The following is an 18,080-nucleotide window of genomic DNA, read 5'->3' as shown; positions in this document are numbered from 1 at the left end:
ATGCATGCTGCAAGGCAGAGCTGCACGTAAGTGGATGCCTGACCAGACCCTGGCCCTGGCCTTATTTTTATGGATTTTACAAACATTTCCTTTTTTTTTTTTTTTTTTTTTTTTTTTTTTTTTTTTAAGGCTTTGTTACTTTAATGTTTTTAAGGCTATTAGATCGTTTCCCCCTCTCATCCTTGAAAAGACGCATGCTCCTTTCTCTATTATGTTTATGGAATTATTCTGATGAGTAGAGACAGGATTTGGGCTGCTTCGCCTAGTGATTCTTCCTATTTCACAAAGAGGAAACTCAGTTCTTGCTCCCATATACTTAGTAAACAGTGATGCTGGCTGGTTCTCATGAGTAGCTGTTAAATGCAGGTAACACAACCTGCCAGTTTAGGATCTTTGATATTTAAAGCTAGTCCTCTGGAAATCTCAGCTCTTCTTCCCTTCTGATCAGCCTAATTATCTAAGTGCTTCCTGGCACATTACACAGCTGTTTTCAAAACATGTTATGAATATTAGAATTTCCATCCAGAATCAGCTGTGGGTGCAAAACCAGATTCCTCAAACTGGAGATAAGAAAGATGTTCTTTTAAAGGAATTCTTTTCTATCCTTAGTGACAGTGTGTTTTCCATTTGCTCACCTATAGTCTCTAGATTTACCTGATCGTAGTTTTCTGCCTCAACTTTTTGGCATTTCCGTAGCTGCTTGGCCACAGATTTTGGCAACATCTGGTGTAAGAGGTCCTCAGCTAGCTGCCTCTCCCTTTTCAAGTCTTCTGTCCTTTCCTTGAGGTTTCTGGCATAATTAAGTATCCAGTCTGTCATTTGCTTGAAGGACATTAGGATTATAGGGTAAATGAGGCAGGCTATCACTAACAGACTGATCTTAAGGCTCACTGTGGACAGGATTTCTTTAGCTTTCTTGCTGAACTTTTCCTGTCCATTCTGCAGTAGGCAGCTCTGTACATAATAAAGTTCCTTTACCAAGGCTTTAATGGAGACTAATTCAGCTGGGCCCAAGAATGGGATGAGAAAAGAGATTCCTTCATAGTGAGTAAAATCAAGCGACGAATTGACATTATCCATCCAGCATTTCTGTACATTCTCTGACGAGAGGATCGCATAGTTCAGAATGCTGAAAAGTGGATGCAAGGCTGCTTGAAAACTTGTAGACGCTGGCATTAAACGAGCTCTAAGCATGGCTTCTCTTATTCGAAGAATGAGTTTAAAAGCTACTATGTCTGCCCAGTCTGGATTGTGTCTCATAGCTTTCAGGTCTTCGTGGAGACTGGTAAAAAGCTCCAGCAGTTCAGAGATCACTCTGGATAGCACCTGGCTGGCCTCCGTATCCCACATGCTATTTATTCTTCGTTTCATGTCAATGATATAAAATCTACAGATGGAAACGTTCTCCTTCTTGCACTGGCAGTTCTCACAGTACAGTTCTGCTTCACTTGCATTGCAGAGGGAATATAAATTCTCCAAAAGCTGAGCATGAAATGATCGATTCCTCTTATCTGCTGCTGGGATTAGCCATCTTTTTGTCTTTCTTCCTGCAGTAGATAGATGAGGCGAACAGCCCAAATGTTTTCACAGGAGCCAAGTTCCTGAAGGGCCTTTCCTGTGTTTCTCCATATTTCCAAGCTGTTGCTTAAATCAAAAGAAAAGGCCCCAAGGAGGCTACAGAGGGAGACCATGCATGCTGTCAAAATCCTTTGGACTATTTTGCTACCACCAGCATTGGAGAGGGGAGAACGTCTAAAACAGAAAAAAAAGGGTCTGATCACTGAGACATTTCTTGCAGGTCCTGAAAATTTAACTGGAGCTAGTAGTGATATTTAACAATTTGTCTGCATTTTGAAACAAAGCACAACGATCATACATTATTTGAATACTATTGAAAGATGTCTTTTATTGTATTTTGATCCACTGAGATTTTTATTTTAAAAGAAAAGATGACGTGGAGATTGTTTCCATGACACACTCAGAGCTGCAAAAACACTCAAATGAAAATGTACTGTTTTCTTGTGAGTACTAAGACAGATAAAATCGTTTGTTGCAGGTTTTATTCTTTCTGGTACTTGTATCCAAATCTCAAGGAAGCCCATGAAAAGATGATTATTGATTTCAATGATCAGGAACTGAAATGACTGAACTTATTAATCAAAGCAACTACCAAAAAATTTAGAATTTGTTCTTAATAGAAATTTGCAGATGATGTATAATTTGTGCTGATATGTTCAAATAAGCTTGGGCATTTCCACAGTACTGTCTAAATATTTCAGAAGGAAAATGAATCAAATTTCAGTTTTGTTACAGTCGTTACAGAAGCATGTATGTATCCAGTTTTTACAGTTTGAGCTGCATGGTTACATTTCCTGTCCTTCTCTTTCATGCTGCTCATAGTTGGCATCTGTGCGCTATACAGCAGAATAACCTCTAATAATTTTGCCTTTCAGAACTATTAATCATCATTTGCAATCTTACTGTAATGATGCTCACAAAAATAACTCAGGAAGTTACACTGAAACAGAGCAATCCTGGGTAAATCTGTTCTCCATAAGCAATCTTTATTTCTACTGATAAAGAACCTATATTTTGGATAGATGAAATTGGATTTATAAGAAGAGAAATAAAAAACAAAAGAATCTGCTATTTCTCAGCAGAGGCTGATATTAGGCAAAACAAATTCCTGCTGTGCTCTTTGCAGCAGAAGGGCATTCAGCAGTTGAAAAGTAAAAGAAAAGAAATAAAAGTAGAGTCTCTGAAGACAGTAAGTACCCATGTACATACTTATTTTATAATTATTACATAATTTATGTAATGTATTTACCAGCTTAATCCAAAGGGAACAAAGACAAAATATCTGAATCAAAAAAACTGCAAACCTAGAAAAAATCATCCCCAAACCCACATGGGTTTTTGTTCTCAGAATGACTTCCAATATTTTTCTTCCTCCATCTACTGTTTACCTTTGCATCACTTGTTCTCCTTTTTTAATCAATTATTTTAGTTTTGAATCTGTCTAAATATGTGTCAAGAGGTAGAACAAAAACACAACAAAAGTCCACCTTGATTTTACACTGCCTGATTTATATCACAATGAAATAAATAGAGGCTTTAATTCAGTGCTAGGCTAAACAGTGGTGATTCTGCTTGTTCTTTTTAAAAAAATTGGCATGTGCATCTGTGTGTTGGGTGACAGTAACAATTCAGAGGTCGTTGCCTGGGATCTGAATTACTTAAAAATGAGCAAAGTGAGTATAAAGCAGGTAGATCTGCAGCAATGCAAGGGGAGCCCCTCACTGCCGGGGCAGCTGCCAGCAGTCACTGCTTGGTTTTACCCTCCCGGTTTCTAACCCCCAAGGTCACAGCATTAACAACCTCTCTGTAAAAGTAGGCATTTTGCAGCGCTTCTGCACTCACCTGCGCTCACCTGCTGGGGCCCGCGCCGTCTTTCTGCCAGGCATCGCTGCTGCGTGCGCTGGTGGGGACCGCTCGCCAGCCGTGAGGTCCTGCTCACCGGCCCATGGGTCCTGCCCGCCGCCCACCCCCCTCCTTCACCAGCCCCATCACTGCCTCATTTTCTCAGCTCCCCCCCGCCAAAATTGTTGCCGCAGCTCTCCGACTCTTCCTCCACTGCACATCCTCTTCACAGCAGGGCTCACATCTTCCCCCAGGTGAGAGTATCAAGCTCCAGCCCAACACAGGGAAAGGTTATAAAAGGACTCCAGCATCATCACTAAATCAGGGCTCCGATTTTGACAATACACAAGAAAAATTGGCAGGGACACACATTTTTCTTTCGTTTTGCCAAAAACAGTGTTTACTGCAGTATGATTAAATACAATATTGTTGTTGGTAAATGCATAATTTCCCAGTTCTTTGTGATTAAAGGTGTCCTGATTATGACTTATTCAGGCTGCTTTCCTTCTTGGCACTGTTCTCATCTATCATCCAGTTCTCTTTGCATTAATTGCTGTCTATAACCTACAAAAATGTACAATAAGACACAAATCAGATCAGAAGACCCAAGAATTTGTGAATAGCATATGTTATATCCAAGAAGCAGCATTTAAATAACTGAAACAAGAGCTTTGCTTCTCAGTCACTCCTTAGGGTTAGGATTGTATTATATTAGCAAATAATTGATGCTACCGACTTGAGCATCACGCATTGCCTTCGAGGACACAATTGTATAAACAATGAAGGCAATGCGTGCTGCTCAAGTCGGTAGCATCAATTATTTGCTAATATGACTTCCAAAGTGATTATTCAAGTCATACCAACAAAATCTTTAAAGCCTTTAAATATAACTTTACTATAAAGGCAGGATTTGTTCTTAAAGATTCAGATGGAAATAATTAGGTTAACTATTTAAGAAGAAGATATTTTTTGCTATAGGGACTGCTTTTGTGCTGCATACAGAGAGGTTACTTGAAGTGATATAACCAAAGATAACTGTGGAATAGTTTTTTAGGCACTTTTCCTCAAATAGACAAATCTTTAAACGTCTTTACCACCCCTCCTCCCCCGCCACAGTTTCTGATAATGACCTTAGAAAAAGCTATGTGTCTGTATTGTCTGAATAGCAATAACTAGAACCTTACCTGCTGGATCCAGCTATTGAAATCAGAGACCCGAGTGAAGACAGAAGGCTTGTGATAAAAATTGCAGCCCAGAGAAGAGCCAAAGCTTACGATGCCGTGCACTTCCCACCTGCCATCATCACCTTGGCAATTCAGTGGGCCACCCGAGTCCCCCTGGGAGGAAGGGGGAACACAGTTAATGGCAATCATAGTGTCAATAATGCTTCCTCATTTTTTTAGGCTTCCTTCTAATCAAGCCTGTTTGTGCCTGAAACCAGACCCTACGAGCAGTGTTCTCCAGACTCACATTGCAACTGGAGGTGATGCCATCCCCACCAGCACAAACCATGTTGGTTTTCACCGTGCTCCCCCACCAGCCAAACTTGGAACAAGTCGCATAATCCACCACCAGCAAAAGGCCTTGCTGCAGGACGTCTGGAAGAGCTCCATTTGCTGCAAGGGAATAGAAACAAAGGAGTCATGGTACTAGCCAGCACTGAAGAAAGAACAAAACTGCATTATTAAGCCTCTCCGAGGATTTGGGTACTATTCCTCCAGGTAGGAGTCTCCATAGAAGCTGTATTAAAGGAGAGGCTGCATAATCCATTCCTTTTCTGCATTCTTACGTCAAAGAAGGCCTTAACTTACTAATAATTCTCATTCCATTTAAAAATCTCTCTTTGTTAGAGAAATAAATGGCTGCTCTTTGTTCAGAACTTTGCAATTTACTTAGCACTCTAGGAATTGCCTCTTGAGCAGAGTTGACACTGCTAAACTCTCTGAGATTTTCTTCACTTTGCATCTATTTCCTTATTAGTCTTTTCAGTTCTTCAGCAGGATGTGCTAGCATTAGCAAACTCGTCAACCTGCACACCCTTAACGTTTTTGTTACAATAGCTTCTAAAAGCCTAATAGAGGGCCCTCTAGTGCATTACTAGCCCCACTACAAGCAAAACACACTCCAAGGAAAGGGAGGGAAAAAACATACTGTGCGAGTGAAATGAGGGTCTGATCAACTACCTCACTACATTGGGGTTGAAGGAACCTTGACCACCAACAACAGCTTTTTTCTAATAACAGCAGAAGGCAGTACTGAAATATTTTGTTTTACAGTTCTGTAGCTGCCAAATACTTACTCTTCAGCCTTCCCCATCCTGTCACATAGCAGGGAGTGTTGGATGCTAGGATGCTTTGTGGAGCAGGGAGACAGGCCAACTCAATTTGGTGGCTTAAGGTGACATGTTCAGCAAGTTTGATCAAAGCAATGTCATACCTGTGGTCATATGCACACATATGAGAGTGGGGAAGGGAAATGAAGAGATAGAGAGGATGGCAAAAAAAGATTAAGACATACAAGCATGAAAATTTAGCAGTTGCACAGCACTTGGCCTATTCAGAAGAGATGCAAGGGAGCAAGGAGACCAGTGCATGGGTAGCAAAGATTCTTGCACCCTCAAAGCAGTGGGGGGGTCTATGCACTGGTATCTTTAACTCCATTGTGAAGCACTGCAGCTTCACGAAGTATAGGCACAGGCTATAATTGCATAGCAGCTTCTGGAGCTACAGGTTTCTGCACTGACAACTATTCTGGGAAAAGGAAGTTTCTTCATTATTACTCAGCTCTTTCCTACAGAGCTGTTCACTTTTCTGCTGGCAGCATTCTGGAAATGACCTTTCACAGATTCTGTTCACCAGAAATAAGCCAGTGTGAGGACACTGGCTCCAGGCAGCTGGAAACTGAGATGATTTCTTTGCTAATGTGCTCAGCCTGCAGCAGGGCATAGCAATCCTTCAGCAACAAAGATAATAGCAATTATCAATAATACTTTACATTCATGCCATTCTAATGAGGGCTTCAAAGAACATTATATCAATTGTTTGATCAATTCATCCATTTCCACTGTACAAGAGAGAGTATTGCATAGGACAACAACTTCGCAACATGCAAAACTAGAGCTGAAAATGCAATTAATGAAACAATTAGTACTGAAATTTCCCTGTCCTCCCTTGAGGGAGAAAGGTGCAGACTGCAGACTCAACTCTCATCCGTTTCATTTAGAAGTACCACCATAAGCCTAAGCTATAACAAGAGGCTCCAAACGTTTAACTGCCGCCATTTGAGGGCTGCATTCAGGCAGTTTGATTTTGGCCCTGCATCTATTATATGAAAAAATACTTGCCACCAACTTACCCTTTTGCAACATTATTTGGATTCCACTTCTCATGAACAATGATTTTTTCTGGCTCCACTGCAATTGATCCTTCTTCTTCAACTTCTAGGTTATACTTTCCAAGAAATACTCGATATGTTCTAGAAGAGCTGGGAAAGAAAAGGACTAAGGATTACCACTCAGTTACGCAGCTACTAGCTTACTGCAAAGCCATCTGTATCTTTACCACCTGAGGTATTCAGCAAGAACACCCTTAAGACTGTAGTCTGAAGTCACACATGTGATCTGTCCAGAGCTTTGCCAATGTCTGAGGACAAAGCATTGTGTATTGGATTTCAGAACCTTTCATCTCCAAGCAATCCTGTCCATTCCCGCTTAAGGGCTCACTACCAAACTGAGGATGCCTCCAGTCTTTAAAGCATATAACTGTTACTCTTTAAGCAAATAAACAATTTGAAGTACCTTTTTTACAGCACATTAGTATTTGCTCCCAAGCATCTTCATTGATAAATAACTGTGTGATAAATGTAATATCCAGCATTTATAATAGTAACATGCAGCCAGTTCTTGTTATTTCATGTGATAATCTTTTCTACAACCTCGTGATGCCAAGAACTGTATGAACATATCCAAGGACATATGCGACTAAACTGAAAAGAGGTTCCTGCTATGGAAACATTTTTAATGATGAAGGGGTGTAGCTGTACCTGATCATTTCCTTATTATACTTTCCCACAGTATAAGAATATGAAAGGGTTACTGAAAAGGACTGGTAAAGTCAAAACACTTGTGATGATTATTTCTTCAGGGAATGGACTGAGTAGTTGTCTTTTTGGATCTCACTCTCAAATGTACTACAGAGACAGGCAACACAGCTGAATTTTAATAGCAACTTGAAAATGTAATGATTCTGTAGTTATTTAAAGAAAATTAGGTATATGTAATTCAGGACATTGAGCTTTACCTTTACCTCTACCTTTAAGAAAAGGGAAAGACATATCCTCTTTCTTGTGACCTCAAAGTTGGAATCAAAAGATAGGATGTGAGCCTTGGTGCTCTTATTTGGGAAAGGAAGAACTGGCATTAATACATTTTTTCTTCATGTATCTTTGGTCATGTACTGCTTTCTGATACTTTAACTCAATGATTTACCTAATGCAATGTGCAGCTGTCATCACCCAGTTGCTTGCAATGAGGGTTCCTCCACAGGTATGGTACCATTTGCCACTCGAGCTGTATTGGAGGGAGGCCTAGGATCAACACAGCACATAAGGTTCAGATTTTTGTTTTTTGATTTTTCATTGTTGCACTTTTCTCCCTGCACCCAGAACACAACTTGCCTTTGGACAATAGTGGGAAATTTTTAAGCAACAAGAGTTTTCAATTCCTACCCTCCAAAAAGGCTTCCCTCTTTCCTTGTCATCCAAAAGTTTAGTTTTAGTGTTTTTTTCCCAAAGCTTTCACTAACCCCATCCCAAATAAGGCATTTTATTTGCTACAAAAATGTATTTGTTAACTTTGTGTAGAAGCATGCTCCAGTAGGCATCATTTTCTCCATTGAGATTCAGTCTTCTTGTTTGAATATGGGTTAGGAAACTTGGAAGCTCTGATTCTTGTTGATAAGTGGTGCCTAAGTCAACTACAAGAACAAGAAAGCCTCGTAATTAGCAATAGGTGAGACATTCAGAGCTATCTTTTAAAAAAATGAAATGTTGGGATTGATCAGAATGTAATATTCAAAACCTAAGACATTACAGACAAGATGACTCAAATGAAATAAAAGGGCTAGTTTTGTTCAGCCGTGCTGTTTGAGGGAGCATGATGCTAATTCTTCCAGGGAAAGCAGAAACCACTAACCTGCCAGGGCCAGCTGTATGGTCTTGCATTTTCCCCTCCAACCACTCTAGATACACTAGGCGCGTAGAAAGGAACTCCACAGCCAAGGGCTAGAAAACATGCAAAATAGGATGTATTTTAAAAGTAGGAACTCTAAAAAGATTTTTTCAACAGTTTATTTTTTTAATGTAGACTCTATCTGCACAGAACATTACAAAGTAGCGACCTAGCCTATGATCTGATACAGTGATGAAATCATGTTGGCTTAACCAAATTCTCATGTGTCAGCTGAGGTGCAGTTCCCAGCAGATGCAAAGCAATTTGATGTCGATTAACTGTATTTTGATGTGTTCAAGTTAAGTAAAATAACTTTGAATTTGCCTAGAGCTGAGGGCATTCGTGCTAGTCAAGCCCCTTTAGTATGAACAAAATAATCTAACACCTAGTTGCTGTTTTGAGAGAACTTTTTAATTAATCCCCTTTGCCATATCTCATTCTATCTTGTTGCAGAATGTGTCAAATTTCCCCAGTAAAGTTGCAGTTGCATTTAATTTTTTTTTTCTTTAGAACTAATGCTAAAATTGGGTACATACCTGTAGTTGCCAGAGCCAGCACAGCAAAGAGGATTCCAAGCATGATGCCAATTAGCTAGATGCTGCTTGACTCTGTCTTGCAAGCTGCTTTATATGTTGATATCATTTTATCACTGGGAGATATGACTTAAAATGTAATGCTGCTCTGATACCCATGGAAAATTTGTGTAACTGTGGGATAATTTTTTATATGCACAAATGCTTTTAGAAAACGAACAGCCTAGATGGACCTTGAATGCAGGTTCTATCTGCAAATTTCGTAAAAATTTCCAGCTAAAGTGCATATTGTCTGTAGCAGCTGTTTGCTTTCCCATTGCCTTGAATGTTTGTCATGACCATGTTATCAGAAGAAAAATGTTATAGGAATTATTTTAACATTTGATGGCATGTCAGCAGTAGCAATGTCTGATATATTCAGAATTACATCAGCAAGACTAAAAGAACTCTGGCTGTCCCTTCCAACCTTGAATTGTATATCGTATTTTATAATTCTATGAGTCTGTAATTATTTGAAATATTATTTTATTTTGTTTCATTGTATTTTGTCAGTGAATGGCAACCACCACTTTGTACTGACTGAAACACTGTATCTTCTTTTGCAGATCAAATTTCATGTGTTTTAGCGTGCCATATTTCTTCAATAAAACCAATTGCAGTCACTTTGGAGAGGAAGATGTTTCAAGGAATACGAAGAACCAGCCGTTCATGATGATTGAGAAACACTGGTGTAGTGTGGTGAGCCCAATTTGATTTTACTTCTTCACCTTTAATTGTTAGATCAGTAGCACTTCCCTGAAAGAGAATGGGGTTCCTGTAGCAATGGAAATGAGCCTTTTGAATCCCAAGTCAGCATGCTGACCTTTGGAATAATGCAGTGTGTCCTGTTAATGAAAAAGTGTAAGCTACTTCATTTTTACCAATCGGACAAACAGGGCAAGAAGCAGGCATATAGACTACTACAGAGCAGCTGCCACAAAAAAAAAGTTTTTGCTGTGCCCTGATTTGTTAGTGGATGTTTAGTGTCAATGGCAAGGCTTACCTTTGTGTCCCTTCCTTCCTTCCTTCCACTACAGGAATCTTGATCCTCTCTCATTTTAGGCCATCCAGCCACCTCCCAAGTGAAATACTGCTACTGATTATTTAAAAAACAAAAATCTCTACCCCATAAGCCAGGTTATACATAAAGGACAAACTTAGAATGGAAAAAAATATCACGATGTCCAGTTTTGTAGCCACAAGTGCAGCTTTCTGCTCTATCTACAGCCAAAACTGGAGGCTCCCCAAAAGCTGAAATAAATCTGTTGTTTAATGTCAGTATTAACAAGCAGCAAAATCTCTGTTTTTCCTGGCTTCCATGCAGCAGTAGATACTGATTTGGATGAAAGATGCCTGGAGCATACATGTGGAAGGCAGAAATATATAATGCTTTGCTGTTTTGTCTGCTTCTTAAGAATATATTATCTTACCCAAACAATAGTGCTTGAGCAAGCTGCATTCTGAATTTCAAATGGAATGCATATCAAAGAAATCTGATAGACAAAAAAGGTGCCAAGATTAGGGACAGGACAAATTAAATTCTGTCGCAGCTTTTCAGCAGAACTGAAAGTGCCATTACTTGCTCGATGGCCATTAAATCTGCTGCTTCATTGTTCCTTGGATCCATTGCTACATGTTCTTAAAACATAAGCTTTGCCTGTGTGGCTTAAGCTACAAGGTTACCAAGAGACAGGGAAGTAAAGACCTACTGCCATCCTGTGTTTCTACCTTTCATTTTGCCCTTTACCTTCTGCCTTCAAATTCTTTGGATTTTTCCTTTCTGTAGTCTGCACTTCCTGAGAAAGCACTATCTGAAGCCCTGTGGCTAAGTCTGTATTTATATAGCTGTGTAACACAGAGGGAAAACTGAGCAAGGTTGGGCTCTAGAAGCAGTCTAGGCTGGGTTAATGAAGGCAAGCTGTTTTTGCTTAGTAATTTAGAACTAAAGCAACAATGTAGCCTGGTTCAAAACAGAAAATTTCCTTGTGCTTGGTCACATGTAGCAAAGTTATGTGAGACTGAAACTAAGGTATTTTAATAATAACTTCAGCATGCTCTGTCTACATCTGCTGTCTTCTTAAGAGGCAGGAAGGGAAACTTAGTTACTGCATCTCTTCTCACTGCTGCAAGCACCTTAGAGAGGTATTTGTCCAGAAATAAACTCACACACACAAACTCTTGCTAAACTATTGCGGAAGGCAAGCCACCTCCCTTGGAATGGGCCTTGCACTCTTTCTGCTGCCTAATCTCCATTTAAGACAGCATTGAGAAAGGGTGATCACAACTAACACTGGTCTTCTGGTGACTTGTTTTTATTTCACTGCTTCTGAAGTAGTTATAGCTTTCCTCAAAATAAGTCAGAAATCCTCTCAAGCTCTAGTTTTCATGTGTATAAAGAAGTATACTCTAAACAAAGTTTACTGTTAAACAAATATTAGAGATTCATACTGCAAAAGCACAGTGCTACATGTTCACCTGGAATACACTGAGATAATAGTGTCTTTTCCTATCTTAGACTCTTTTACATACTATTTTCCACATGGTATTTCCTTTCAATCCAGGCACTTTTGTAGTTGATATTGGCCACAGATGTAACATAAGGCTCTGCTTGTTTTAACTGAGGGAAAGCAAAGACAGGGGTGGGGGAAGATGAGAGACAAAAAAAAAAAAAAAAAAAAAAAAAAAAAAAAAAAAAAACACTTCAGTAGTCAGACTAGACTGAAAGGTGTTTATTTAGAAACAACAGCTTTGGTATTTTAAAACCAAATACTCTTTAAATCACTAGAAAGAAGGATGTCTTCCCCAATAGCCAAAACAAATCAATGCACAAAGTCTCAATATGCTCAGAATAGGAAACTCACAGATCGGCATTTCCAAGTGTAAATCCAGAAACAATTTAATTAAATTGATTTTGCATTGTACAATGATAAAGGCTAAAGAACCTGTTACCATCACTTAAGATATCTACAGCTCAATTGACAGACTTGTTAATGAAGTGGAGGCAAAATTATTAACATCCTTTCCCTCCCCCCACTCCCCAAGCAATAAATTATTTTAAAAAAAAAGGTATACCAGAGAGGAAGTTACACTAAGTTTTCTAGTTATGTTAGCTCTCTGAAGGGAATAATCATTCTTTATTTTCCTGCGAAATTAGAAAAGAATCAGAATCAAAATATCAGAGGACTGTATATTTTCAAGTATTTTTCACCACATGGATTACTCTTAGGGAACTGAACAGCTTATAAGGAAAAAGAAACATGTCTGTTACACAAGCTCCTGGGATAAACTCTTGAATAACCACATGTTCCAAGTCACAGATTCCTCTCTTAACAAGGCACAAAAGGATTGTTGCTTTCCAAAGGCCCTTGTTTTCAACTGCAGAATTGTCAGACATCTTGTGCAAATGGAGGCTGAAAGCAGGACTGTTAAGTTCACTCAGACACTGGGATATTCCCATTCAATTAATGAAACAAGGTGTTACTTCGACACCCTTAATTTTGCTTACTGCTACAGCAATTTTGAGCGTCAACGGGCTTCCACTTCATCCCTGTTTCTTGAATCAAGTTCTGCACCATCTTCGTTTTAAGTGGGTCCAGTAAAGACCAAGAAACATACTTGTTTGTTGTATACTGCAAGACCTTTTGCAGTGGTAAGAACGAAGAGGTGCTAATCTGTAGCTGTGAAGCTTCTCAGCAATTCAGTGAATAGTGTGAGGGACAGCTACTTGTAATAATGGGTAACAAGTGATTTTGTAAAAGGCAGGAGGCAAGTCTCAGATGACAAAGGCAACCAAACAGACTTTTTGGAAAAAAAAAAAAAAAAAAAAAAAAAGAGAGATGCAACAGTTTTAGACTTTCAGAACACAGCTGTACACACAATAATTCAAATTACTTCCTGACCACTTCCTCCTTTTGCATTAATGCTTTGGTCATGATCATAGGTTTATTTATTTGCAGATTTCTTTGATATGCATTATCTATCCTATCTCTTCCTAGGTTTGTCTGTCTAGCCACAAGCACCTTCAACTCTCATTCTTTCAAAGGATGAGAAGTATTCAGACCAGCTTGGGATCAGGCCTGAACTCCAGTGATCAACTTTACAAAGCCAGTGAGCTGACAGAACCTTTGCCAGCTCATCTTTGACACCCCATACATACTGAGTATCAAATTTAGTCCAATACCTTTTGTCCAGCCTTAGCTAGTCAAAATTTAATTTGCTATTACAATTTGGGAAAACTGGACAATCTAAATTAAGAGCTTTTCTTCTGACACCTCCATTTAACTGCTTCCTAATTTTTGTTTTAAAAAAAGGAAAAAAGGCAAGCCACATTTAACTCTACTGAGTTTAACAAGAACTGCCTCTGAACAGCTAGCTCACACAGCAAATTCAGTCTAATTTTTCATTTCCACTCCATATCATCAATATGCAACCAGAAAGTACCAGTACTAGGAGCAGAATTCACTGTCTAATATCTATTCTGTACTAGCCTTTTACCATTATTCTTCCTTCTGCCATATCCTCTCCCATCCCCAGACATTAATTCTAAGGCAATTCAAACAAGAATTTCAACTCCCTTATACAGAAGTAAGATGCAGTACAGCTTAAAATCTGAACCTCAACTCACAGGAAAAAAAAGCACTCACTCAGCCTTTTCTTAGAGCAGCTACGTATTTCGTATTTATTTTAGGAACACTAGCTCAGCAGTTTTTCAAGATGATGCCAGTAAATGTGGTAGGATGGAGGACTGAACAGTGTCCTGGTACCTACGAAAATTTGCCCCAGACCCAGTAAGTCAGTGCCTTGACTTGCCTAAGAACACTGGCTTGCATTTGTGTGTTCCTGTATGACACATCACATTCAAACAAGGCAGACAAGTATGCACATCTCCCACACGGTAGTCAAGATAAGCAGAGAAACCCTGTCACAAGCATTCCCTTACAACATAACAAGAAATGGCATCTAGTATCAGGGCTGCAGCTGTTCTCTTAAATACAAGCAAAGTTCTACACCAGTGAATGAAAAAAAAAAAGGACAGAAAAGCTGCATCTGTCTTAAACTGCAGCCTTCTGAATGTTTAAGGACTGACAATGGATTTATCTTCTGTAATGTTTGTATGAGGCCTACCACTCCAACCCCTGCCCTAATCCTACTTTTTGCAAGAAGAGGACATGGACCACTCATTGCAATAGAGACTGAAAATCTTCACAGTCAGAGAGAGAACCTCCCTAGGCACAGTTGACAGAAAATTAGATTGATGACAGTGGAGAGCAGCCAAAAGCAGCAGCCTTATACCTTACTCCTGAAGAGTGGCTTGGCTCCTGGCCCACAATATTCATTGTAGATGAGTTTGAACAGAAATAGGTGAAATAGCGTGATTAAGGAGGCCACGCTGAACCAGAACAGGAAGGGTAAGCCTGGGTATTGCTTGGCCATGTGTTCCTCATGAGCCAGAATAGCTTTTAGATGGAGTGTGTGTCTCAGGTCCTGCAAGTGTATCAAATCTGTCGATATATAAAGCAGCGGTGTGATGGGTTGTGTCACCATGACAGGGAAGGTATGGCCTCGTGCCTCAGAGGTCAGCTCCACAGGCTCATTCATACAGCCTGCCTCGCACGCGTACAGTCTAACTGGCTTGTCTTGAAATTTCACGGACACATGCAAGAAGGGTTTTCCTTCTGCATCCAGCAGAACAGCCAGGTTAATCAAGTCCTTATTGTAATGGATCCCACGTAAGGAATAGCTGTTATGAAGTACATCAGGGTCAGCCTGAAACTGGAGATGGTTTTCCGTGAACTGCAGACCCCCGAAGCTAAGCACCATTCCCTGCATGAGTCCATGGACCCCAGCTGCCACGAGACCCTTACATCCCCGTTTCTGGAGAGTCAACTTCCACAAGTCTGAGAGCTGCAAGATCTGGGGGACACTGGTCAGCTTTGCTGGCCACAGGTTCTCCGCGTGCATGGTTGCATGGCCACTGAAGCAGTGGTCCGCATAGTTCAAGCTGGCTTCCATTTTTTCTCTGTCCTCGCCACTAATGAGTGGATCTAGCAGAGGAGCTGGCATGCTCGACAGCACGTAGTAAAGGGTCATGTTAACAGTCTCACTGGATGGTGTATGCAAATCTGTGATCTTTCTCATTTCAATACCTGTAATAAATGAAAACAACAAAAGCAGTCAGAGAACAACACACGAATATGACATTAACTCAGAGAAAATAAGTTCGGATTTGTGTGCACTACATGATTTTGTTCAATACTTAGATGACCTTGGTAACAGCTAAAAAAATCTTCATCTATGAAGCACTGAAATAAAATGTCATGAGCTCCACTATTTTTATTTTCTTAGTTGCATCCTCTATTACTTAAGAGTTTGAAAGCCAAACTCCCACTACAGCAAAGTTATTTCATATACAGATACCTTAGGGGACTGCCACTGTGACTCATTTCATAAAGTTTTACAAAGTACTCTAGGTTCCAAAGCAGGAATGCTGTTTCATTATCCCATAACATCCCTTCTTGCTACTGAGACATATGAGGAAGAGGGAGCCTCTGGAGCGTTCACAGGAACCAGGTCGCTGAGCGCTGCTCTCCCCCAGCAAAGCAACTGTATGAAGCTGGGCATCACCTTCCTTACCTGAAATGAACAAATCCGACCAGGTCTGTTGGTGCTCCTGGAAAAGATCTTCCACCCCCATCTGCATCACTTCCAGCATCTCCTTCTTTGCTGACTCCCTCAGTTTGCTGAAGGTCTCCTCCAGCCTGGAGACCTCGATGGGCTCCGAAGTGTACACCACGGAGAGCATGGTTTCGTCAAAGTGCGATTTGGGCGCCACCTGCACGCGGCTCACCAGCTTCTTGGCGGCCACCACCATGAGCACCGCCTTGGGGCTGCCGGGGAGAAGCAGGCGGCCGGAGGAGAGCAGGAACTGCCGCTCCTCCGCCTTCTCCAGGCTGGTGGCGAAGCGGCCCCCCAGCGAGGGCGCCGAGGCCTCGAAGGCAGCCACCCGCTCGGTGGGGTTGGCGATGCGGATGCGCTGCAGGTAGAGGTGCGGCCGGCTCCGGTGGGCCACCACCTCCTCCCGCACCGTCACGCACTCGCCGCCGCCGCCGCCGCCCGCCGCCGGCCCGGTCTGCACGCAGCGCACCCGCCGCACGGCGCCGTCCCGCAGCGCCGCCAGCGCCGCCCGCGCCTCGCCGCGCCCGCCCAGCGCCCGCAGCCGCACCAGCGCCGGGTACTCGGTGGCGAGCGCCGGGCCGCCGCCGCCGCCCGCCGCCGACACCCAGAGCCGGCCGGCGGCCACGTCCAGCAGCAGGAAGCCGTTGCCCGCCAGCGCCAGGCCGCGGCCCGGCGGCCCCCGCCCGCCGTCCTCCTCGTCGGGCAGCGGCAGCGCATCGCCGCGCTCGGCCTGCGCCCGCCAGGCGCCCGTGGCCGCCTGCAGGCAGAGGGCGGCGGCGCCGCGGGGCTCGGCCCCCCGCGCCGCGCCGCGCCGCCCCCGCGCCGCCCCCGCGTACCAGTAGGCGACCAGCAGCAGCGCCAGCAGCAGCAGCAGCCGCCGGGCCCAGCTGCTCGACAGCAGCCCCGGCAGCCCCTTCAGCCGCTGCTGCAGCCACATGGGCGGCGACGGCGGCGGGCGACCCCCCTCCCCGCCGAGGCCCCGGCGCGCCCGCGGCCGCTGCCCGCCCCGAGCCTCCGCCGCCGCCGCCGCGCTCCCCTCACTCCGCCATCGCCGCCGCAAAGCGCCGCCCGGAAGCGCCGCACCGCGCGCCGCCGCCGCGACGCTTTGCGACGGCGCCGCCCCCTCAGGCGCCGCCGCGGCGCTGCGCGACGGCGCCGCCCCCCCCCTCCCCCCCCCCCAACTGCGTGAGGCGGCGCCGCCGCCCGCGTCTCGCCCCGCCCGGGGCCTCCTGGACCTTGTGACAGGCCTTGAGGGGACGTTTGGCCCCCCCCGTGCCGAAACGCTGTGCCTGGGGGGTGCGGGGTGAAGCGCCCCGGTGGCCGGGGCCCGCCAACCGCGCGGGAAAGGGGGCCAAAGATGGAGGCAGCCCGCGACGGCTGTGTGCAGCGAGCTGCGCGCGTCCGGCCTCCTTGCGGCCGCCTCTGAGGGAGCTGCTTGGTTTTCCTTAGGGGGGGAGGCGCGCTGGGGTCTGCGCGAGAAAACGGGTGAAATCTGGTGCCTTGCACCCTTCGCTAAAGCCGGTGTTTTCCCCCAGGTGTTGGCGTGCCGTGAGGCTGCTCTGAAAACCGAGCTTCGCCCGTCTGGAGTGTCCGGGAAGCGGCCGCCTGGCTCGGAGCACGTGTTGCACGTACTCGCAGGAACATCTGCACTGGCAGCTGCTGCGAGAGGCGGCCAGCTCCAGGCAGCGCGCGCAAAGCCGTGCAAACGTGGGAAGAGAATACGCTGGCTGGGTTGGCAAAGCTACAGAATGCAAACGGCCGCCAAATAGGGACAGTCTGAGGGAAGCAGTATAAACAACGATGCATTCATGAGTTTAAGTGCGCAAAAAAAGCTTTCATTTTAGATCAGAGAGGTGCAACTCTCTTAAAATGAGAAACTTGCAATTTGTAAAACTCCAGATTGAATCTCAGCCTGAGTTTTGAAGGCGAGAGGCTGAGCTGGTTTGTTGTGGCTCCCCCCTTAAATCACAGAGGCTGCTAAAGAGTTGTCAGCAGCTTGTCCTGGTCTAGGAAGTACTGAAGAAATCTGAAATGAAATAATCTTTTTAATTATTTTTTCATTTCTTTTTATTTAGTGAAACTGGCATCTTTGAAAAAAGGAAGTTTCGTGAAATCATCATCTTAGAGAGAGCTAGTGTTCCCTGAGATTGTTGCCTGCAGGTACAGCATTTGAGCGTGAGGCTATT

The 18,080-nt window shown here is 43.3% G+C and overlaps 2 protein-coding genes across 8 annotated transcripts in view; one reads left to right on the top strand and one right to left on the bottom strand.

The window, feature by feature from the left end:
* The window catches only part of CLCN6 (chloride voltage-gated channel 6), a 72,040-nt gene extending 62,107 nt beyond the window's left edge, over positions 1 to 9,933 (top strand). For both annotated transcript variants that reach the window (XR_009960526.1, XM_062593103.1), the window contains one exon: positions 9,786 to 9,933. Coding sequence is in view for 1 of the 2 variants with exons in the window: in XM_062593103.1 (XP_062449087.1) it covers positions 9,786 to 9,806 (21 nt within the window). In the remaining variant the exon portion in view is untranslated. The remainder of the gene's footprint in view (positions 1 to 9,785) is intronic.
* KIAA2013 (KIAA2013 ortholog) lies at positions 3,706 to 16,870 on the bottom strand. Of its 6 annotated transcripts, XM_062593093.1 has the most exons (10): positions 15,853 to 16,870; positions 14,512 to 15,365; positions 11,749 to 11,836; positions 8,612 to 8,700; positions 7,907 to 8,004; positions 6,775 to 6,903; positions 5,720 to 5,856; positions 4,891 to 5,036; positions 4,605 to 4,757; positions 3,721 to 3,984 (listed from the first exon to the last, which is right to left on the bottom strand). In XM_062593093.1, exons 1-10 carry the CDS (start codon positions 16,829 to 16,831, stop codon positions 3,967 to 3,969), a joined length of 2,691 nt encoding a protein of 896 aa, XP_062449077.1. In that variant the 5' UTR covers positions 16,832 to 16,870; the 3' UTR covers positions 3,721 to 3,966. The 6 variants fall into 6 exon arrangements, with proteins under 6 accessions (XP_062449083.1, XP_062449077.1, XP_062449078.1 ...); XM_062593099.1 differs by lacking the exons at positions 11,749 to 11,836; positions 14,512 to 15,365; positions 15,853 to 16,870 and adding an exon at positions 9,184 to 9,226 and having other exon boundaries at positions 3,706 to 3,984; XM_062593094.1 differs by lacking the exons at positions 3,721 to 3,984; positions 5,720 to 5,856 and having other exon boundaries at positions 4,632 to 4,757.
* Positions 16,871 to 18,080: the final 1,210 nt, after the last annotated feature.

Source organism: Rhea pennata, chromosome 22 (assembly GCF_028389875.1).
Source record: "Rhea pennata isolate bPtePen1 chromosome 22, bPtePen1.pri, whole genome shotgun sequence".
NCBI classification, from domain to species: domain Eukaryota; kingdom Metazoa; phylum Chordata; class Aves; order Rheiformes; family Rheidae; genus Rhea; species Rhea pennata.
This window is presented reverse-complemented; position numbering and strand designations above follow the sequence as displayed.

Excerpts from the sequence above, each read along its gene's own strand:
- KIAA2013 (XM_062593093.1), bottom strand. The coding sequence starts at position 16,831 with ATGTGGCTGCAGCAGCGGCTGAAGGGGCTGCCGGGGCTGCTGTCGAGC. Across the intron at positions 15,366-15,852 it reads GTCGGATTTGTTCATTTCAG|GTATTGAAATGAGAAAGATC; the intron begins GTAAGGAAGGTG and ends CATTTATTACAG. Across the intron at positions 11,837-14,511 it reads AGCCACTCTTCAGGAGTAAG|TTAAAACAAGCAGAGCCTTA; the intron begins GTATAAGGCTGC and ends GCTTTCCCTCAG.